This window comes from Palaemon carinicauda, chromosome 1 (genome assembly GCF_036898095.1).
Source record: "Palaemon carinicauda isolate YSFRI2023 chromosome 1, ASM3689809v2, whole genome shotgun sequence".
Lineage (NCBI taxonomy): Eukaryota > Metazoa > Arthropoda > Malacostraca > Decapoda > Palaemonidae > Palaemon > Palaemon carinicauda.
The window spans coordinates 127,509,029-127,533,859 of NC_090725.1; the positions used below are offsets into that span (position 1 = coordinate 127,509,029).

At 34.3% G+C, this 24,831-nt stretch overlaps 1 protein-coding gene across 1 annotated transcript in view; it reads right to left on the minus strand.

The window, feature by feature from the left end:
• LOC137658397 (uncharacterized) overlaps nt 1-24,831 on the minus strand; it is a 176,745-nt gene that overhangs the window by 79,345 nt on the left and 72,569 nt on the right. The window contains exons 18-26 of the mRNA XM_068393122.1: nt 13,992-14,104; nt 10,337-10,474; nt 9,731-9,841; nt 9,381-9,447; nt 8,987-9,143; nt 7,496-7,668; nt 4,918-5,105; nt 1,668-1,772; nt 1,246-1,395 (exon numbers count right to left, since the gene is read on the minus strand). Coding sequence (XP_068249223.1) covers nt 1,246-1,395; nt 1,668-1,772; nt 4,918-5,105; nt 7,496-7,668; nt 8,987-9,143; nt 9,381-9,447; nt 9,731-9,841; nt 10,337-10,474; nt 13,992-14,104 — 1,202 coding nt within the window. The remainder of the gene's footprint in view (nt 1-1,245; nt 1,396-1,667; nt 1,773-4,917; nt 5,106-7,495; nt 7,669-8,986; nt 9,144-9,380; nt 9,448-9,730; nt 9,842-10,336; nt 10,475-13,991; nt 14,105-24,831) is intronic.

Here is a 24,831-nt window from a genome sequence, read left to right on the forward strand (position 1 = left end):
AATTCAAATATAAAGTAACTATTTACATTGTATTATGAAAAATAATTTTCCGGCATAATATAGTAATTTGTCTCTTTTAAGGTTTTGGTAAGATAAATTAAAATTTGTATGCAAGCATGAAACTGAATACATTACATAAAAGGGAGTGAAGTCCTTATACAAAATAAAAGTTTACACATAATTACAACTGTCATGATTCTAGAGATATCTGGAAATACAAATGATAAATGGATGATTGATATGCATCAAACTAAAATCTCTGTTGATGATATCAGAACGACTAAAAGATATTAGAAATGAAAATATTATGAAATTATTAAGCTTTCATACAATTTGGGACAAGATACAGAGTCAACTCTTAGAACAGAAATATGTAAATATAATAACCTTTGCGACCTCCTAAAGGTGATTAATGTCTTTAATCTGACTCAAAATTTTCCTTCATTTTACTTTTAAATTTTCAAGCTAATACAAATCCATATGAATACGTGTGGTTATGGCAAAAGTCATACTGAAATATACATGTGAAATACCTAAAGAACCTTATAATAATTGGTTGATATTATGTTCCTGGTGTATTGTTATTGAAATAGCTTATCAGATTAGGTTGATAAAAAAAAAAAAAAAAAAAAAAAAAACATTCTTCCTCTTCCCTTTTATAATCTCCAGGACCAGAGTATATCATCTTTGTTAACTTTTGATTGATCCATATATGTGACCGTACATCCATCTGCTAGGTTAAAATCGCTGTAACCCTAATATGTGTATACTGAAAGTGTTTACATATGCAAAGTAGTGTTGAAATTCATAAGGAGATACAAAGGTAGTGTTCACAATTAAAGAGCAAAAGTCCAATGGGAATTCAACATTGAATATGACATGTTTAAAAAAAAAAAAAAAAAAAAAAACTTGAGGACTTTTGATTCAACAGGATTGTTCCACTTATAAAGAGAGTTTCCAGAATAAAAGTGTAAGGTCAAGTAGTTTAACCTTAACCTTACCTTTTAAGTTTTAAATTATATGTACATCCTATTTGTCAAGTTAACTCCATTGAACAAGCCGTTGTGCAGAGTATGTGAATACTGAACGTAAATGTTAAATGCACAATGCAAATTTAGCCTTGTCCAGAATGTCGTCACTATACAAGAAGTAGACTATATCTAGAATTCATACTCCAAAATTGAAGTCTTTTTTTTTTTTCATGAATTCTACTCAAAATATTTGACAAACAATTCAAGAACTTACTAAACTGCCAGGAAAGGAAATAGTTTCCCCCGTTTCGGTCTTTGTAATGAATGATTTATTCTTGATTTCCCTAACGCTATCCCATGTTTTCAGTGTTTCACTCTGCCCCCATGCAGTGGTTCCAGGAGACCAAGTAGTATTCCAAGTAATCTGGAATAAACAATAGAATAATAAAAATTTCTTCAAAGAGAAACATGCCACTTTCTTTTAAATGATATATTCCTGAGCATTTGAATGATCCTAAAAATGTTACTGAAAATCTATTTATCACCAACACAGCCTATCACTACATGAAGATGCTTACTTGATCGTATTTCCATGTTTATAAATTCTATAATACCATTAAAGTCATTAACCTTACATACTAATCTTACATATTGAAAAGGAATTTATCACTAATGAACGATAATAAAAATACACACCTGAATTTCATCAATACTGGCTCCTAGTATATTGGACACAGAAACTTTCACATCAGAACCATTGCATGCTTGTCTGTCACCACTTAGCTTGAATTTTATTTCATCCTGCAAGGAAAAAAAAAATTGAAATTACAGAATCATGATAACAAAATCTATTAGCTTGATACTTGCCTCTAGGTCACAATGAGTAAGATTTTTAAATTAAAAGAAAAAATCCTACCCTATACCATTTCCTCTTAAAATCATGAGCCACAAACCAACATCCATCTTTCACTGGGTGGATTCTACAACCAGTGGGTCGGGAATTCTAAGATTCATCAAAATATTAAATAAATAAAAAAAAATATGAATTCTAAATACATTAAAGCATAATGTACACATTTTAAGGTAGATTAGACGGCAAGAGAGAGTGAAAAAAAAATTCATTACTCAAAGAAATTCATTCGAAGATGCAATATGAATTACGCTGAGTTTGTACTTTATTGACGGTGTTAAGAACACAATATCTGGGAAGACTGACAATAATGTAAGTTGCATGTACATATCAAATAAAATTATAGTCTATACCACAGACTTTAAAAACCTGGTATTTCTGAAAAAGTAAATCTGTTTAAAATTGCATTTCATCCTTTAATAGATTGTTATATAGTCTCTGAAGAATAGCCTTCCAATTTACAGTCTTTCACTTTAGTAGTCGATGGTATCACACTCATTTAATGAATAATTTACTACGGTAAAGTACACATTATTTTCCAAAACACAAAATATTTATTTGATGATCAAGATTTCAAAATACTGTACAGTAGTAAAGACTGTTATAAATAATCTGAGCATTTCCTTGTATTTTCTAAATTTCCCAAATGCTAAATCCTTTTAGGAAAAGACAATAAAATTTAAAATTAATAATACCAATACCAACAATTCAAGTGCTATTCCTTCAAAGAAGAGGAGAGATATAAACATAACAAATTGAAAGACCCTTTTTCTGATCTTAAGTAGTATAGTTGTCTTTGAAAACAGGGAACAAGTCATTAGAACACGGCTTGACCGTCCTCAATCCCCTCCAATGTAGACAATTCAATAATTAACAGTTGATAAAAACCAAGAAGTGGAAAGTTAAGAGAGACATCTATGTTTTTGGGTAAATATTCAAGTAATTAATCTTACTATTAACTTTATTTAAAAATAAAGTTCATCTCAGGGGCTCTTACCCTAAATTCATGTACTGCATTCTAAGGGTGGGTTCATAATTTGGAAGGTTTTCTCAGTCAAGCATGATAAGCCAAGGCATCCAACTCACAATGGTGACCCCTATCCTTTCATCGTTTCCACTGAGCTGATTTTGCTACAGCTAGTAAGCTAGCCTATAATAGTATTAATAATTCCAAGAGATGTTTTTATAGAGCTTTTAAAAAATGAGCTATAGATTTTCATTATACTTTACACTCTAATAAATAGTCTTTAATTTATTGCGCACATGTTTCTATCTTCGAAAGTTCATGAGATGAAGGTTCATATATAGGGAACTAACTGTAGTGTGAAAATAGATCCCAACATTCTATGACTTTATTAAAAAAAAAAAAATAAATAAATAAATAAAAATAATTGAAGGGTATCCTTATTTTGGTCAGGTTCTAAGCAAACTGCAAAGATTTTCCTCTATCATCAAACATTCTGAAACAAAAGGAGGTGACAAAGATACATCCAACTGTCAGTAGACATCGAGAATGAACACTCAGCAATAAGCATAACTAAAACCTTGAGATGAAGTTAGATATTTTATCTCGCTGTCATTTACCATTACGTGGATTGTTATACAATCATCCACCTGTCATGTCCTGAGTAATAGGTTTAGGAATTCAAAGAGCGTAATTCAGATTAATGAATTTATGACATTTAACTTCAACATATCACCATAACTAAAGGGGAGACGAGGTAGGAAACAATTATCATAAAAGCTAAATATACATTTAGTTTAAAAATTAAGTCTGTTTCCATAAAATATACCTTCAAAAACTAAAATGCTGATACACACACATCACAGCTCGAAAAATGCCTAAGGCAAATGGGCCTTTGGAGGCAGTACGTGAATTATTGGCTGTTTGGATAGATCTTGTCTGAGAAGCAATATATTCTGAACTGATGCCATGTTGTCAATAAAGACCACAGATCAGGAAACCTAGGTCTTTGGGACCAGGAGAGGCTACAAGAGTTGTCCTTGCATTCGGTGACTCCCTCAAGTTGATAATTTGAATCACCACTATGAGAGGGAAGGCATCTAGACATACACTTTCTTAATCTTATCAAATTGTATCCACTACCCATGCCTTCAGCTTCCGGAGCAAAATACATCTACCTGATTGTTGAACTTTGTTACAAACATTTCCAAATTTAGCATCCCTTAATACTTCCATTGTTCTGGACATACTACAGAAAGAAGACCATTCATTTGGAAGGACTTGATTTTCCATTTTCATTTGATTTGTTACGGTATTCACAGAATTACTCTCTCCACAGTCATAGTCTCTTGCTTAAGAAAGTATGCTAGGACACTAGTATTGTCCAAACAAACTGCTTTTACCTTCCCTATCACCTGCTGTTATAGCTAAGTGAGACCATTGTACATGGCCATCAACCACACGAATAATTCTTGATCACTCCACTGATTTTACAGATAAACCACTGAGTCTCCCTTATCCCCACTGAGTCTATGTCTTCCACGTTGATACACTGTCTCTAAGGTTGGGAAGACAATGTTTATTTGGTATACCATGTCCTATTAGCATCCCTTCTAACCTTCATGGTTAAGTTCTTAGGGACCAAACAGCTCCTAGTCCCCATAAAATTAATGTAAAAGACAATAGGGAAAAATAAGTTTAGCCAAACCATGAAATTTTAAAGGAATTAAATTCATTATACCCAGTAAGTTGCGAAAGGACAACCAGTATCCTAACAACTTGTCCCATCCTCACAGGGATAAATAACATGGTAGGTAGGGAAGAATTTTTTTTCTTTTGTCATGGTCCAATCCTGTTCTTTTGTTGGAGGAATAGTATATGAATTTTTGATAAGATCCGTTTACATAATACACCTCTATTCGCATCTGCCAATTTACTATCCTTTTGTAATTAATATGGAAACTGCTGAAATATTTCCTCAAATTGTTGAAGGGCATTATATACACGATTCTTTGATTCATTACCATGAATCCTTATTTAGTTTTCATTGTAAAAGATTATTCATTACTCACCAAACTCTCTTTCTGCATTACTGTTACTTTTCCTTGGGCTTGGAGTGCAGATTTTGGATTTCCATCTTTCCTTCTTATATTACTATCATCTGAAAGCTCCAATACAGTGCCATTGACAACATTCACCTGCCCTTCCAGATTAAAATTGATTGTTGACGCTCTTATGTAGCATTTTGGTGGTGGCGAGGCTATTGAATGGAAATAAAGAGGTAATTAACTAAAATTTGTATTATCCATTTGAAGCAATAATTCCTGATAATATCAAAAGGGAAGGGAATATATTAATTTTGATGACTAAAGAATACCATCATTAGTATCAAATTAGAATTATGATTCAGAAAAAAAAAAAATCTTTAACATACAAATTTCTGTTAAGCATATGAAATTGGAATATTGGAATGTCATGCTTAAATTTTTTATTGAAAAACTTGAGGAATAAATGTGCAGCAATGCTTAAAAGTGAAAATTTATTATGTATAAATGTCTTTCTAATGATAAAGGACAGAAAAACCAACTCAATTCCAGCAAGAATTGAGACAAGCTAGAAGTCAATAATCTTTAAAGTACATTCTATGAAATCAACAGATTTTTTTATATTGCTATTTCATCTGAGGACTATCATATATACGGTAGTTTTTTAGCTGCCTAGTATGACTGTGCCTCTGACAAGTCAAATCTGTACAGCAAGTCGCCTGCATACGAATGCTCGACATGAAATTTTCCAGAGATATGAGGATGTGCAAAAATATGAATATAGAATTAAAATACTGTATTACCTCGGATTACGAGAAACTTTGCATACAAGTGAATAGGAGTATGTAAATACAAATTCAAAATCGGTTAGAGCAATGCCTTGTTCTGTGAGCCAAAAATTTCGCTCATTATGAGCAATTTTTGTGAAGTACAGATGAGACTAGCACCCGATGCGCAGTAATCAGTCACACAACCATACACCACCATCATGTCATGTACCGACAATGCCATGTCTTATTTTCATGCCATACTAAAGAAAATACGAAAATAGACATCTCTAAATAGGTTCCTTGGGAAATTAAACGTAAGAGTATAAATAAAATCACTAGATGTCTAAAAAGTGTAGATTAAGTGATAGTGAACTCTCGTTCAAGACAGAGAACTCCTATTATCCTCATGGAAGGAAATTCACCTTCTCCGTAGTAACCCACTCTATAATACCCACAAATAAATCCTGTATTTCATATTATACAAATATATATATATATATATATATATATATATATATATATATATATATATATATAAATATATAAATTTATATATGTATATATATATATCTGTATATAAATACTTATATATATATATATATATATTATATATATATATATATATATATATATATATATATATATATATATATATATAGTTGCATATATATATATATATATATATATATATATATATATATATCATTGTCTACTTATATAAAATTGTCACTTCACTAATAACTGACAATTTGAAAAGTGATATTCCAGTCAGCATCACATACGGACCACGTCTTCCTGACACTCATATTATCTATACATAGCCACAGAATACCTCATAGATAGGACATATTTTAAAAATTCTTTTCAGGAGGGGGGGGGGAAGCCCCGAGCTGAAAGGAAACAGTTCTTCCTTGTGCAACAATGTTCGGTATTTTTCTGGGCTCGAGGTAGCAGCTCTACCAACATGGGAAAGACAGGGGGACAGAAGTGGAAGGGAAATTGATTCACTTATACTTCATTCTCTTTTCCTTTGTTTAGCTACCCTAATCTTTTGCTCTAGTTTCAGGAGGATATAAGGAACCTCAATAGCCAGGGTGTACCCTTTTAAATGATGAAGGTTTGTTTTGCGTAGGGCACATAAGGAATCGCGCTTAAGATCCTCTGATGAGGTACACTTAGCACATCTTGCAGGTAAGGCACATGTGAATCCTCTACAAGGAATGGATTTTATATGAGGATCCACTTTGTCGAAAGAGATTATTCACTTTGCATTCTGCACAAAATACAGGCTTTGCAATTTAGGAAAAGAGAGCTTTATTATTCCTAAATAGGAATTGAGCAATAATCACCAATGACTGTTCTAATTTGGAGAAAATTTAACTTCGTTGTGGCTTCAACAAGAATGGGAAATAAAAATGGCGCGGACGGGAGAAAAGGCAGTTTACACGCTCACTCAATTGACCAGTGATTTTTCCTAGCAGTGACAAATGGTTTTACATACATCATGGCAAAAAAGTTTCTTTTATTTCTTATTCTGGACAAATCTCTTCATTTTATAATGAATAGCAATTGATTTCTAGGAAGTTTAATCAAATACGAAATGACATTTCATAAATGATAAATAGTCGTCATTCAATAAAAATATAGGCCTACAAAAGATCCAACTTTCTAAGCTATGAACTACTGAATAGGATAGTGTGAAAATGACTAGTTTGAATTTGGGCAATTACTTTCCTCATTTCTATCTATCAAACTACTATATCATCTAATAAGATTTCATTCAAGTTTGTGGATGACAACACAGTTAAAACAATGTTTTATTTAGTATCACTTACTTTTACCATCTTTCCAGGGCCACTTGAATATGTCTTGGCAGTCAGCGTCTGTCTCTATATTTTGGTCAAAAGTAACCATCAAAATTTTCCCAGTGGCATCGAGATCTGCTGACACAATTTCTGGAGGGTTTGATTTCAAATTGAATGATACTGTATTCAGGTCAAGTCCTTTCCTGTTGGTATAAAATTAAGTGAATTAATTTCGGCTAATGTAATGTAGGTTAAAGTATCAAGCAGTTACAAAACTACTGAATTCGTTGTATTTTTTATTTTTAGAACATTACCCGTAGAGACGAACAAAAGGAACAAAGTACTTTAGCATATTTCCCATTTTATAATATGAAAAGGTCTTGAACAAAATCCTTTTTGTCCTTGTAATACAAAATATGTTTTCCCCGTGAAAATATCTGTATGTAAAGTTAGCAAAGATTGAGAATATTATTTCATAGTTTGTACTGGTTACTAAATCGTGTTAATAATAGAAAAAAAAACATCCTTTTTCTATTGATTAATGTCAAAAAGTTGAAAGATAATTATACCCAAAAAGGTATCTACTTATACGAGTAAATACATACAGATATACAATATATATGACTATATTAAGAACAGAAATTGTATTAGAATATGTTAATCTCACTGTATTGAAATTTATTATTTTGGCCATAATAGCCACCATAAAATCTGCAAGCTGATTAAGGTAGGATCCTTTAGACCCTTAATATTTTTAGACGTTACTAACACCAATCAATACCTGGGAATAAACATCGGCAAATCAGAATCAGCAAACCTGCATTCCAACGGAATAGTGTAGATCCTCAATATACAATAGGCTAAAATCTTGGGAAAATTTACGACCTCAAAGTAAATGGGTTATTCATCCTTTATGCAGCATAAATATCTATATAATCCCATATGAGATTTAGTATTTTATCATTTGTATAAAACCTTTATGAACAAAATGCCAAAACAACTATAAAACTTTTTCTTTTGGAGAAAGGCCATGCCCCTAACTAAAGACAGTTAATTTTTTGACACAAAAGGTTTACTTTCTTACTGCATTACCTAGCTCTACATTCCATTCCTTTCATTAGGATAACATGAGAACTGTAAATTGAACATAAATTATTGTAATCTGTGTTCGCAAATCTACAGCGTAAGGGTGTTTTTATCACTCACATAATTTTCAAACAGAAAATTGGCATACTGTTCAAATTTTACACAATGTAATTAAAACTTATTCTCTTGAAATAAAAATATCTTCACTGGGTGACCGTGTACAAATTCTACCTTTGCTTTCGAAACAGGAACTTAAAAAACAAAATAACTTTCATTATTACAGGAAGATTGAGCAATCTATGGATGAAAATCTATTGATATTTTCTAGATAGACTTTCAAATACTGTGACTCTGTTAGGGTTCAAGGACAGCGTGTTCTGTGCACAAACTTGTGGTAATTAACTCACCAAATCCAAGAATAATCAATTAACTTACAACTTAATCATCTCAAAGGCAGCATTTGTTTGTGTTAATCCAAGTTTAACGGGTCCAGGTGGCACATTAGTAGGTATGGTACATGTCACTTCCTTCTCAGCAGTAATTTCAGCGGCAAGTTCTTGTGGTATTCCTAGAGGCCCTTTCTTACCATTTCCTTCATCAAAGATAGTAGGTTAATTAGAAGAGTTATATTTGGGAACTACAGTTCATAACAGTGAAATGTTGTTATGTGTAAGAGAGATCCATGGCAATTTACAATAACTGGCTGGAAAGGTTGTATATTTCAGAGAGAGAGAGAGAGAGAGAGAGAGAGAGAGAGAGAGAGAGAGAGAGAGAGAGAGAGAGAGAGAGAGAGATATAACTAATTCATGATGAGAGACAGTCTCTTTACCTTTTTCAGTGAAAAGAATGCAGATAATTTCGTCAGTTATTATTCCTTCTTGTACCATCAACTTCACCTGGAAATTCACAATATTAGTAGGGGATTTTCAATTAATGCTTTTTTCTTTAAAATAATGATACCTTTTATTTCCTTCAAAAGCTGTATTGAATAATAATAACTCATCAGTTATTGGCTAATTGTTCTGAACACTCATTTAGTTATGTTGTATTTCATCTCTTTCTTTAGTACAATATTTCAAATTGTTATTCCTATACAAATATATTTCTTTAAAAAGTAATACATTGGTTATACTATTCAAATAAATTTCCGTAATTTTATTCAATATCTCCAAAACTTACATTTGTTTCTTGGCTATTGTTAACCTCACTCAGGCCAGTGGGTAGTGCTATTTGCATTCCACTCGTGTCAACAACTGTCACAGTTTCATTTGTCGTAAGGGTAACTGGAACCTTTAGAAAAAAAAGGACAATAATCATAAATTCGTCTCATTCAATAGTATATTTTATTTCCATTAACTGGAAAGACAAGAAACATATCAACTACAGTACTGCTTATCACGTTAATTCCCATAATTCAACTTTAAATTTTAATTTTTATCAGTTAAAATGTTGATACGTGATATTCCTTAATATATGGATGTTATTATTTTTTAAATTTTGTATGAACGCTTAAATGGGTTTTATATTAGAATCTTGTACAAGGCATATTTAGTTTTGAGAAACATTTCATTGTTTTAGGTGGATGAATTTACTATTTCTAAAGCAGTAAATATAGATTTTTTCTCTTTCATATATGCCCACATCTACTCATATGTGTTTAGCATAAGGTATTTCATTTAAAGGTTAACCAAGTTCTAGTAATGGAAGCTTGAAATATTAAATTTAGTAGAAAAACTACTTTAATATACACTGAAGTGATGATTAAGAAAAAACAAAAATATTTACCATTTTAATTTTCTTCTTGCTATCTTTGTTTTCATTTGGTGCGAAGGTAACACTGAGTTTGTAATTCCCTGGGGTTAAGTCAGTAAACACAGCGCTAATCCCGTCTTTGGTTTCAGTAATGCTGAATGAATTGATATTCTGAAAATTATTGTAAGCAGTGGGTGAAAAGATATAAATCATGCAGATTAGATGACAATAGTAATTAACTAAAATAGCAAAGGAAATTACTTGCATGGATATTCAAGATATATATATATATATATATATATATATATATATATATATATATATATATATATATATATATATACATATATATATATATATATATATATATATATATATATATATATATATGTGTGTGTGTATATATAAATATATATACACATATATATATATATATATATATATATATATATATATATATATATATATATATATATATAACAAACAACAGTGTATGGCATTTATATACAATGAGAAAGCTTTGGATTCTGTCAAAACTTCAGCAGTAATGAAAGCCTTTCAAAGATAAGGAATAGATGAATCTTATGTTAGAACACTTATAGATATCTATACAGGAAGTACAGCAAACATAAAACTACATCAAGATCGTGAGAAAATTCTGATTGAAAAAGGAGTTAGACAATGAGACCCCATCTCCCCTAAATTAATCCCAGCATGCCTACAAGTTTTTTAAGAATTGAGGTTGGGAAAATGCAAGAATATATATTAATGGGAAATACATTAAGAACTTAATATTTACAGATGAACTACTACTAATTAATAAATCTTAGGATGAATTGCAAAACATGATAGAAGATTTGAATATAGAAAGCAGAAATGTAGGACTGAAAATAAATAGGAGTAAAACAAAGATAAAGTTCAACAAAAAGGCAGAGACAACAAATATGGGAGAAGGACGAACCTCTAGAGATTGTTAATGAATATACGTACTTAGGACAAACAGAAAGTGTTTCTCCAGGGCAGGATACTTTCCATACCAGAGCTTCTAATCTTTTTTGTATTGCCTACCATACTCTTTGATCACCATCCATTAACAAAAACTATCATCATCCTCATCATCATCCTTCTTGCACAAACCTTCCCTGTCAGGATTTGGAGAACACACACTTTCCCACACCTGTCACAAATACCTACCCTCCCAGCTGGCAGAATTCTCTTGCCTGGAAAAACATTGGGTATGAATGTTCTCTATATATCTCTGACTGCCACATGCAACCACAATCCTTCATATTTATGGTACACTCACTGAATTCCTATTCTGTATCCTGGGCTACCTCTACCTCCTACCTTCCTTCTTGGCTCACAGCCATCTGTCAATTATCATCTATCATTAATTATTACTTTTTAATGACTTTTAGAGCGTCCAAATATTTCTGTATTTTAGACTTCCACCACCAGACCCTTTATATTGAAACTTAATTCCATCATTCAACCAGCCCAGACAAAGATTCAGGTAAAAAAAAAAAAAAGTGGCAAGAGGCCTGTCAGCACTGAATAATAACCCTCGAGAGCCACATATATTGAGTTGATTTGCTGTGAGTGATAAGACGACACTTTGCCACCATCACCAATCCGCACTAGCCATTGTGATGATGAAAACTAGCCAAACCCCAGACAAAAATTGACGAGTCTGAGACCTTTGTCCTGAAGTGGACTAGAAATGGCTGCATTTGTCTATTGTTGTTGTTGTTGTATATATATATATATATATATATATATATATATATATATATATATATATATATATATATATATATATATAAATACACACACACACACACACACATATATATATATATATATATATATATATATATATATATATATATATATATATATATATATATATATATATATATATATATATACACACACACATATATATATATATATATATATATATATATATATATATATATATATGGTGAAGATGGGTTAATTTTAATTCTAAGTACAAAACACCTGGATTCGACAGGTATAAGTACAGCAGAATTATCATTGACTTTTATCTTTCTTCGTGGCCAAGTGGTTTAGTCACTGTCTCTACAAGTTTGCCGGACCAGGGTTCAATTCCCGGCCGGTCACAAGCTCTCGTCTTTGTGTGATTTCGCCTGGGGCTCTGATCCCGAGGTCATTAAGAGAATCCAGACATTAATGTAGCAAAAATATATGGCTCATTTGAATATGAAAAACACGTCTAAATGTGCAAAAATTTTCATTAACCGAATGCCAAGTAACAAACTACCAATTACCTACGATGGTGAAGATGGGTTAATTTCAAGTCTAAGTACAAAACACCTGAATTCAACAGGTATAAGTACAGCAGAATTGTCATTGACTTTTATCTTTCTTTGTGGCCAAGTGGTTTAGTCACTGTCTCTACAAGTTTGCCGGACCAGGGTTCAATTCCCGGCCGGTCACAAGCTCTTGTCTTTGTGTGATTTCGCCTGGGGCTCTGATCCCGAGGTCATTAAGAGAATCCAGACATTAATGTAGCAAAAATATATGGCTCATTTGAATATGAAAAACACGTCTAAATGTGCAAAAATTTATCATTAATCGAATGCCAAGTAACAAACTACCAATTACCTACGATGGTGAAGATGGGTTAATTTCAAGTCTAAGTACAAAACACCTGAATTCAACAGGTATAAGTACAGCAGAATTGTCATTGACTTTTATCTTTCTTTGTGGCCAAGTGGTTTAGTCACTGTCTCTACAAGTTTGCCGGACCAGGGTTCAATTCCCGGCCGGTCACAAGCTCTTGTCTTTGTGTGATTTCGCCTGGGGTTCTGATCCCGAGGTCGTTAAGAGAATCCAGATATTAATATAGCAAAAATATATGGCTTATTTGAATATGAAAAACACGTCTAAATGTGCAAAAATTTATCATTAATCGAATGCCAAGTAACAAACTACCAATTACCTACGATGGTGAAGATGGGTTAATTTCAAGTCTAAGTACAAAACACCTGAATTCGACAGGTATAAGTACAGCAGAATTGTCATTGACTTTTATCTTTCTTTGTGGCCAAGTGGTTTAGTCACTGTCACTACACGTCTGCCGGACCAGGGTTTGATTCCCGGCCGGTCACAACTCTTGTCTTTGTGTGATTTCGCCTGGGGTTCTGATCCCGAGGTCGTTAAGAGAATCCAGATATTAATGTAGCAAAAATATATGGCTTATTTGAATATGAAAAACACGTCTAAATGTGCAAAAAAAAAATTATCATATATATATGTATCTATATATATATATATATATATATATATATATATATATATATATATATATATATATATATATATATATATAGATACATATATATAATATATATATGTATATGTGTGTGTTTGTGTGTGTGTGTGCGTGTGTGTGGCCGCCCTTATTAGTGTTCGTGTAAAGTATTTTCTTCTCCCTCCTATTTAAAATCCATTGAAGTAAAGACTGATTAGTAAAAATATCATAAAGGTAATTAATTTTATAGGCCCTATTTCTGCAAAAAATAAATCTATTTCTTTTTTGCTTAATAAGCTTTTCGTTATGAATGACTTTATTTTCCTAGTTTAACTGAATCATCATAAAAAATGATCTTATAGTATTTGTCAGTGACATTTATTTCTTTACCTCTCCTTTTTCTGGAATAAGCAAGCACGATTCAGGGGTGAATTCCATCTTTGATATTCCAGCCACTGATGCTTTAAGTGTCAAAAGCTCTTGTATTTCATCACTAACTTTATCTGCAAATAAGAGACCAAATTAGTATCCTCATACAAATAACAAACATTTATTATCTATTTAGTGCAAACGGCAATATTATAAAAAAATAACCCTGTTGTAAGAAGTTCAGTGAAACAAGTACCAACATTAGCATGAAAGACATCTTATGCCATACTGAAGACCAACATAAGTTTTCATGGTGCATACTTTGAAATGGATTAATGGTGACTTCACTACTCCAGCAAAAACAATTGCATGAATGTGAAAAAGAACTTTAACAATTCAAAGCAATAGATGAAATCCTTCTATGTCTAGTGAGTGAGAGAATTCTATTTTATAAAATACATAACAATTTAAGATTTCATAGATGGTAACAAAGGAAAATATAACTACTCTAAGAAAACCAAAAATATTATGTAAACGAAATGGATACCAATCTGGATGGAAACTATACTTCCTTTGTGAATGAAAATCTAATGAAACATAAAATTCAAATTCCATATGAAACATTCTTTTTCTTAGAAAATTATAATTATGAACATTAAGCAATTGGTCTATACACAACAAACATCATAGATCTCATCATATGAGACACTGACAAAAAAGCTCGTAATGTATATAGGATCCCTATTTATACCCTAAAACTTTTGTATTTCATAAATCCAAAATTTCATGGATATAAAAACCCATATCATTATATCCTTATTACCAACTGTCATTGGACTAATGTTTAGTAAACATATTATTTATTGTCATACATACCCAGAATCACATTATTATTTTCTTGAATTAAGAGCTTCTTGAAATAAAAAATAAAAAATCACAACCAATCCGGCCTCATTTGCCACAATATTGCATCTCTGTACGGCAAACTAGATTAGGCGCCTAGGTGAACGTCAACCGGTTACTACGGTAATATTGGTGTCTTCAAAATCTTCAGTTGAAAGCATTGAAACTATTATTCAGAGCTCAAAACCACTAAATAATTACTTTTGTAACAAGAGTTAGGATGATTTTAGTAGGTTAGCCAGGGCTCCACCCACCCATTGAGATACTACCGCTAGAGTGTCATGGGGTCCTTTGACTGGCCAGACAGTACTACTTTGGATCCTTCTCTCTGTTTACGGTTCACTTTCCCTTTGCCTACACATACACCGAATAGTCTGGCCTATTCTTCACAGCTTGGTTTCTGTTCCAATGGATACTCTTGGATCTGGAACCTTTGGCCCTATATATTGTTTGGGAGGGGACGCTTCCCATCTTATATATGTCGCCATTTTGTTTAGGGAAACAAAAGCTGTTGTGTAAGACAATAGAGGGAATGTTTTCATCGTATCAGGGTTTTTACAATCCTATATTCCTAGTTCTGAAATCATGAGGATGGAGACCAGTTTTAGATGTTGCTATGCTCAACAATTATCCGAGATTACCAAATTTTCAATGGAAGCTCCATTGACCATCCTTATAGCCATCCAAAAAATTTATTGATTTTTTTTTTTTTAAAGATTTAGGAGATATGTATGTTTATATCATTTATCAGGACTTCAAGGCGTTTTTCCAGTTTATGTTTCAAGGACAAGTATACCAGTTTAAGTGCCTTTGTTTTGGTTTTAGTATTCAAAAACCTAAAATTGGGTATTAGAGTAATGCTGTATTTAGATAATTGTGGTATAAATTTGTCTCCTCCCTAAAGAATATTATGATAGATCAATTGTTACTTCGCAAATTACCAAAGAACCTTGAACTTGTTGAATCTAGAGAAATCTGTTTTTTTCTCGACTCATTCTGTTCATATTTTGGACCAATTCAGTGCTTTGAAATCTCTTAATAGTACACTTTTATTGCAGCCTCTCTGAAAAATGAAATGACTAGAAAAGTTTGTTTCATACATTCATCTGAGGTTAAGACCCTTGCCAATTCCTACGACATGTTGGGACAAAATCTCTGAACCTAAGGAAACCTTGATTCCAATAAGATTACCAAACAGCTCTTCTCCATCAAAGGGGTTAACTACTGCACTGTAATTGTTCAGTGGCTAATTTCCTCATGGTAAGGGTAGAAGAGACTCTTCAGCTATGGTATGCTGCTTTTCTAGGAAAAGGACACTCCAAAATCAATCCACTGTTCCCTATTCTTGGGTAGTGCCATTGCCTCTGTACCATGATCTTCCACTGTCTTGGGGTAGAGTTTTCTTGCTTGAGGGTACACCCGGGGACACTATTCTATCTTGTTTCTCTTCCTCTTGTTTTGTTAAGTTTTTATAGTTTATATAGAAAATTTTCATTTTAATGTTGTTACTGTTCTTGGAATATTTTATTTTTCGTTTCCTTTCCTCACTGGGCTATTTTCCTTGTTGGGTCCCCTACGCTTGTAGCATCCTGTTTTTCCAAATAGGGTTGTAGCTTAGCAAGTAATAATAATAATAATAATAATAATAATAATAATAATAATAATGATAATAATAATAATAACAGTATATTCATATTTCTGACTACCACACTGTCCAGGTTGGAGAGATAGCTGTACAGTCAAACCTCTAACTACAAAAGAATAGGCTTTCGAAATTGTCATTTTACGAAAGGAGATGCGAAGAATTTTACGACTCGTATCACTAAAAATGTTTCTGACAACAAAAGGCGGTACGGAGTGGGAGCCCGACCCTATCCGGGACGGCTTATAAAATTTACACGGCACCAGCCCGTAAATTTGCTACCATCCTCCTGTGCTCCTATTGGTTATCTCCCTACTCGGATGCTAGTTAACACCATGAGATCCTGCTCTCCTATTGGTCGTCATCTACTTTACTGTATCCCATCGTGCATCTACGCATTGTCTTCCTATGTCTTTTGGTTCCGGCAGCGGTATCGTACGCATTGATTTAGAGTTTGTGATTTCGGTTTCGTAACAATTTTGCAGTAGATACTGTTACCTTGCGTGATACTTACAATACATCTTTAGCCATGGGTCCCAAGAAAGTCACTGATGTCAAGGGAAAGAAGAGGATGATGCTTTTCATGGAGATGAATATGGAAATAATCAAGAAATACAAGGCTGGCATGCAGTTAAGTGTGTTCGCGAAGGAATATGGCCGAAATCCGTCTACGATAGGAACGATCCTGAAGCAGAAGGAAGCAGTCAAAGCAGCAACACCTTCTAAGGGCGTGACTATTTTCTCCAGCAAGAGGAGCCACGTCCACGATGAGATAGAGAGACTGCTGCTTGTCTGGATAAAGGACAAAGAAATGGCTCGAGACACTATCACCGATGCGATAATCAACCAGATATCCAGCGCCATTTTCGGTGATCTTGTGGTTGCTCAGGCCGAAGCCAACACAGGAGAAGGAACATTGAAGCAGGAACCTCCAGAGTTCAAGGCTTCTCGTGGGGGGTTTAAAAAATTTAAGAGAAGCTCAGTCATTCATTCGGAGGTGCGTCATGGGGAGGCTGCAAGATCGGACACGAAAGTGACCGAAACTTTGTTAAGATGTCTGACAAGTTGACTGTCCGGGAAGGCTACAGTCCCCAGCAAGTCTTCAATTGCGATGAGACTGGGCTTTTTTGGAAAAAATGCCTCGTCGAACGTACATCACGGCAGAAGAAAAGAGGCTACCTGGGCATAAGCTTATGGAGGACAGTCTTACCCTTGCACTCTGTGCAAATGCCAGTGGGGATTGCAAGGTGAAACCCTTGCTGGTGTATAACTCCAATACTCCTCGAGCCTTCATGACCCATAAAGTCGCTAAGGAACATCTAAACGTGTTGTGGAGTGCAAATGGAAAAGCCTGGGTGACAAGACAATTGTTTATCGAGTGGAAAAATATTTGTTTCTGCCCGACGGGGAAAAAGTATTTGGAAGAGAAGCGCCTCCTTATAAAATGCCTGCTGGTGCTGGACAATGCCCTTGCTCACCCTCCTTCCCTCCCTGAAGATATTGTAGCACAATATTCCTTCATCAAGATTCTCTATCTTCCACCAAACACCACCCCTCTCCTCCAGCCCATGGACCAGCAAGTGATTTCAAACTTCAAGAAGCTTTATACGAAATATCTCTTCAAGAGATGTTTCGAAATTATTGAAAGCACAAACCTCACCCTTCGTCAATTTTGGAAGGAGCATTTTGATATTGTCATATGCCTCACAATGATTGATCAAGCTTGGCAGGAGGTTTCGAAGCACACCTTGAGCTCTGCTTGGAAGAAGCTGTGGCCTGATGCTGTCTCCGCATGAGATTTCGAGGGTTTCCACACAGATCAAATTGAAAACGATTCTGAAAATGTTGACGATCCGTAACCTGTTGCTCAATCTGAAGTTGCCGAGATTGTTACAGTCGGGAAGTCCATGGGTCTGGAATTTGATAAGGCCGACATCAATGAGATTATCCAGTAGCACCAAGCGGAACTTACGACAGATGACCTGAAGGAGTTGGAGGCCATGCAAGGGAACGTCGTTCAAGAATAGTACAGCGGGTGGGAGCAGTATGACCCACTGACAACAACAGAAATTAAACAGGGTCTAGATGGCTACTTTAAAATGGTGGCTCTCGTAGAAAAGAAACACCCATAAAAAATTCTCACAGGTCGTGCACTTGAGTACTGTAATGAAGTTCGCCTGAGTTATTTACGGAAAATTTTAAGAAGCAGGCAGAAACAAGCTTCTTTGGACGAGTATTTTAGTAAGAGGTCTTTGGTAGAAGCAGACCAAGCGCCAGCTAAGAAACAAAAGAAAAGTGGCAGTGATGAAGAAAATACTTAATGTAATTAAATTCAGAAAATAGAAAATGTAAAGTAAAAAAAATAGAAAAAGAAAAAAAAAAGAAATTTCATTTTAAGTTTATCGTAAAGTTAAGTGTTAATATTTCCTGCCATTTGTAAATGCGTTTCCTAAAACGAAGTGTTAATGTTTTCTGTTATTTATAGATCTTTTTTGTAAAGTTAAGTGTTTACGTTTTCTACCACTTTTTGTTACTGTATTTTTATTGTTAACTCTAATTAAACACTTCTTTTTCAGATTATGAATGTTAATTTATTATTATATGATCAAAATACAGTACTTTTCATATATATAGTACTGTTTAGTGGTGCATATCCTTTTTGTAATAATTTAATGTGGTGTTTTTCTAGGGTCTGGAACGAATTAGGCTATTTACATGTAAAATGCTACTCACTACACGAAAAAATCACTTTACAAAAGCCCTTGCGTAACCAATTAATTTTGTGTTGCGAGGCATCACTGTACAGCAATAAGTGCTTATAAACTATAAGACACGACAAAGCTAAAAGCACTCTCACCTGGTATATTTCTTTTGTGAAATTACATCTTGTAGTCAAGAGTAAAACTGGAATATGACAGACTCAGATTTCTCTATATATGATTTGGAACAGAAGACCAGAAAGTCATGCGATTGTGTTTCAATTGAAATTCATTAATCAGTATTCACAAAAATGCAGAAAACTGAATATAAATCCTCATTTCGTAATTATACACAATTCAGAAAATTAAAAGAGCCATGATGTTAAGCATTTTAACCATAGAAGAACTTGATGCTACTCAAAGACTTCCAAACAACAACATATTTCAGAAAATAATTGAACACATAAACTAATTAGAATTATTAGAATCTAGTTATTTACTATAAAACATCCAATGCTAAAACAATGGAACCGTGAACATTGCAGAATTTGCAAGTTGCAACTTAGCTGTTATAATAGCACAGTTCTCTTTACCAGAACAAACTTGGATAAAAAAAAAAGTTATATTCCTGACTTTTGTCCGGAGAAGAATTTTCTAGATGATAAGAAAAAAAAATTCTGGGTTTGTCCCTCATATTTTCATATACGCTAGAACTGTTGTTTTGTTTATTAAGGTGTATTGATTTTCCAAATTACTGTTTTCAAAGCAGTTTATATCTGTAGACAATTAATTTTGACAAGGAGGAATCAAGGTTTCCTAAGGTTCAGAGATTTTGTCCCAACATGTCGTAGGAATTGGCAAGGGTCTTATCCTCACATGAGTGTATGAACACACTTTTCTAGTCATTTCATTTTTCAGAGAAGCGGCAATTAAATTGTACTATTAACAGATTTTAAAGCACTGAATTGGTCCAAAAGAGTTTGATGAAAAAAAAAGAACTAACTCTATTATCATCCACAAACTATGAACAGAATGAGTAAGGGAAAAAAACAGATTTCTCTAAATTTATCAAGTTCAATGTTCTTTAATAATTTGAGAAGTAAAAATAGATCTATCATAAAATTCTTTAAGGAGGAGGCAGATTTATACTACAATCATCTAAATATAGCATTACTCTAATACCAAATTTTAGGTTCCTCAATACTAGAACTAAAACAAAGGCACTTAAACTGATACATTTGTCCTTGAAACATAAACTGGAAAAACGTCTTGAAGTCCTGATAAATTATAATATAAACATACATATCTCTTAAATCTTTAGAAAAATCCAGTGAATTTTTTGGACGGCTAGAAGGATGATCAATGGAGCTTCCATTGAAAATCTGGTAATCTCAGATACTTAATGAGTATAGCAACATCTAAAACTGGTCTCATGATTTCAGAACTAGGAATAGAGGATTGTAAAAACCAAGATACGGTGAAAACATTCCTTCTATGGCCTCAAACATCACCTTTTGTTTCCTTAAACAAAATGGCGACATATATAGGATGGGAAGCGTCCCCTCTCAAACAATATATAGGGCCAAAGGTTCCAGATCCAAGAGTATCCATTGAAACAGAAACCAAGCTTGCCTACCTCCTACATGTAAAAGGTGGTTTGAGTGTCATTAAAGTCATCTGAGCCAGAAGACCTTCTCGTAATGAAGGCTTCTCTATTGGAGGAATGAAATAACTGAGACGACCGAATAATACCATCCTCTAAAAAGCATTATGGGTAAAAAGTTACCCGTGTATGATAACAGATAAATCTACGCAGAATAAGACTAAGTAGTTTTCCATAAAATACTATCAGATCTAATCTTTATTAAAACCCCTGAAATATTAATATGAAAAACAAATTGATTAGGCAGATCTTTTGAGAGGATATTTTGGAAAATACACAGAATGTTTAGTTTCAAACATGTTTCCCAGGTATATATAAAATATCTTGTTTATTAACAGAAAATGGGAATATTTCTTCCTCCTCCATCTCTACTAAAGGGCCTGATGAGTCTGTGATGTAGTTTGGAAAGATAACATTGAAGTATGAATTATAATTTGAGTCAACTCCAGCAAGGAATGCTTTAATCTTGATACTAGATGGTAAAGCATACTCAGATATTGGAAAACTCGCCAAAACTGACTGAGTGTCAAGAGACATCAAAAGAAGATATTTTGCAATGAGGAACACTTAATGAAATTTGAGACATGGCACTAACGTCAGCAACGTTCACTTTTGTGCCAGGACTATCACTTCCAATACAGTAATTGCTCGCCAGTTCGTGGTTCAAATTTCGGGGCCTCAATGCTTCGCTGATTTTTAAAAAATCATCAAAAAATACAAATTGAAAAATACCACCTAATCGGCAGCCCTATTGCGGAAAGCAGCGTTCTTTCATCATGATGTGCAAGAGAAACTGTTTCCCAGGATGACAAATAAAGAGTAAAGCTATCTTTGAGGCTTTGTACATACCCACGGGCACTCAGACAAGGCACGTGATTGGATGTATTCCGTGAGCTGATTGGCTATGCATCATCGCATCTTCAGCTTTTTCCCTTGTTGTATCTCGCCACTCTCACTCACGCTGTCAACCGTGTCTCACGTACCTTAGTGTCATGTTCGAAAATAATTTTTTCGTTAAGCCCTTACAATGCCTCCTAAGCCCCGTTCCCCTGTGAAAGATTCTTCTAGTGAGCCCAAAAGGAAGAGGAAGATGCGAACCATCAGTGAAAAGATGAAACTTTTAGATATGTTAAAACAGGGCAGAAGTTATGCTGCAGTGGCACACCATTATGTAGTGAATGAATGTCAGTGTGCTACATAAAAAAGATGAAGCTAACATCCGCAAAACGGCTGCAAGAAGCTTCAATAAAGAAGAGAAATGTGTGGTAACTCCGCGTAATAAGAGAATTGGGAAAATGGAAGCTGCATTAACCTTGTGGGTAGCTGATTGCAAGATAAAAAACGTGAGTTTGGAAACTAATAATATGATCAGGACAAAAGCCAAATCTCGCTATGATCAAACCTTGGCCAATGATGCCTCTGCCGATACTGATGCTCCTCGTCATTACGTGGAAGATGAGTTTCCTAAGCTCATCAGTGATGGTGGCTACCTCCCTGAGCAAGCTTTTAACATGAACAAGAGAGGCCTTTTTGAGTAGAGGGTGCCTTCTCTTACATTCCTCTTCAAGGATGACATAAAGAGGCCAGGCTTCAAGGCCCACAAGGACTGTGTCACTCATCATGTTTGGCAATGCTACAAGCTTTATGCTTCCGCCAGGCCTTATTTATAAGGCCAGAAATCCACGGGCCTCAAAAAAAAAAAAAAAAATAAGGCTCTGCTCCCCATGTATTGGATGCATAACTCTAAGGCTTGGATAACGAAAGCCCTGAACCTAGAATGGTTCATCCATTGCTTCATTCCCCAGGTGAAGCTGTATCTGACTCAGAAGGGTCTCGTTTTTAAGGTACTTCTCTTGATGGACTGTGCAACAGGCCATGCAATTGACCTGCAGTATGATGGAGTTCAGATTGAATTTCTGCCCCCTAACAGCACATCTCTAATTCCGCCAATGGATCAAGACGTAATTCATGCCTATAAGGCACTCTACACTCGTTCCATGATGGAGGGCCTCATTGCAGCAGTTAATGACGACGAAGGCTTCACCTTGAAAAAGTGCTGGCGTAACTACGACATACCGTCACACTTAACTAATATCCAACAAGCATGAAAGGACATGAAAACTGAGACCATAAATTCTTGTTGGAAGAAGTTATGGTCTCACTTGGTGCATGACTTTCCAGGCATTACTCCAGAAGAAGTTCATCACTTGGAAGAAGACGTCAATGGCCTTATCGGTGCCCAATAGGACCCACTGACAGATGAAGACCTAGAGATGACGATTTCTGCAAGTGAAGAAGAAAGCGAAGGAGAGGAAGACAAATAAATTGAAGAGTGTGGCCTTAACCTGGAGAACCTGCAGCAATTGTACAGTATGGGAAGGGCTATGTAACGATTTCCACAAGACATCGACGATAATACGGTTCGAACTGTACAGTTTAGCAACCGTGTTAACGGGGTTATGTCCTTGTAAAAGGGCATTTTCCAACAAAAGAAATAACAACGAAAAGCTACTACTCATCACTATGTTCTTTAGCATCAGTGCCTCCAGCAGAAGAGCCTCCAAGTGAACCTGAAGCCTGTATGAGTGAAGTGGGAGCCTCTTCTCTGCCACCAGCAGCCTCTTTGCCTCTCTCAGAAGCAAATATTGACGATCCAGCGCCGGCATCTGACAATGAGCCGCTTCCCAAACTGATTCAAAGGCCTCATTATACTTGTGCAGTGATGCCATCATATCATCATTCATCATCATATTCATCAAACTTCACAGGTATGCAATCATTGCCGTAGTCATTTTCATCATCTCCATTGTCATCGTCATCATCATCATTACTGGGGTCAAGTCTGAAGATACTACTGTCATTAGTAAGTGTAGAACACCATAATATGTATCGTATAAGAGAGAGAGAGAGAGAGAGAGAGAGAGAGAGAGAGAGAGAGAGAGAGAGAGATGTATAATATTAAGCCTTTATAATTAAATAGATTTAAGTAAAATATACAAATATAGTATAAATATACATATTTTAAACATTCTGGTACCCACACACACATATACAGAAATTCCTAGGGGTGTCAATCCTACTTCGTGGATTTTCACCTATTCTGGATGGTTCCAGTCCTCATTAACCACAATAAATGAGGGATCACTGTATAGGAATTAGTGTAAACACAAAAGCTGTTAGTGATAAAGCTAACTAAATTCCTTTGCTTCAAAACATGTAAGATTAATATCGGAACTGGTAGTGTAAACGGTGAAATGTGTGGCATCAACATCAAAACATTCACCCTGGTCAGCCACAGAGAAGATGGCAGAATTTATTTCATAAATAGGTTTGTCAACTACTATAAGCTTGAGATATTATGTACAGATATCAATTTTGGTGGATAACCTTGCGTTACTGCCAGTAAGTCAATATCTTTACTGGAAGCTGAATGAAATGCATCAGAAGGCTTCATCCCAGACTTCGCAAGCGTATGAGCATGCAAAAAAATCTTTAGCATCTTAAAAGATGCTAAGATAATCATTAGAGTAGGCACTCTAGCCACCGAGATCACGTGATGCATACTTTTGTTTCAGTAAATACAGTATATTGTAAATGAGATGTCTCAAAAAAAATTAAAAATTAAATAAAACCTGTCTTATTATGAAAATATCAGCTTTAAAAGCCATCTCTTGAGGGGCTGGGCAGTTCAACGTGGACAGAATCTGGTTGGATCATCGACTCCACGTGGAAGGGCCTGGCTTAACCATGGATATACATGAGCGTGAACAGACGGTTTTAAAAGATTAAACAGCTTAACCTGTAACTGCACAAAAATATTTGTCATCTCAGATATTACAATAATAAATTCAACATTCGCTTCCAACCTATTAACAATTTTACTTACAGTATTCGATATTCTAAAAAACGTACCCTCACTCTCATTTATTGCTGTTTTACCTTCCTCTGACACAA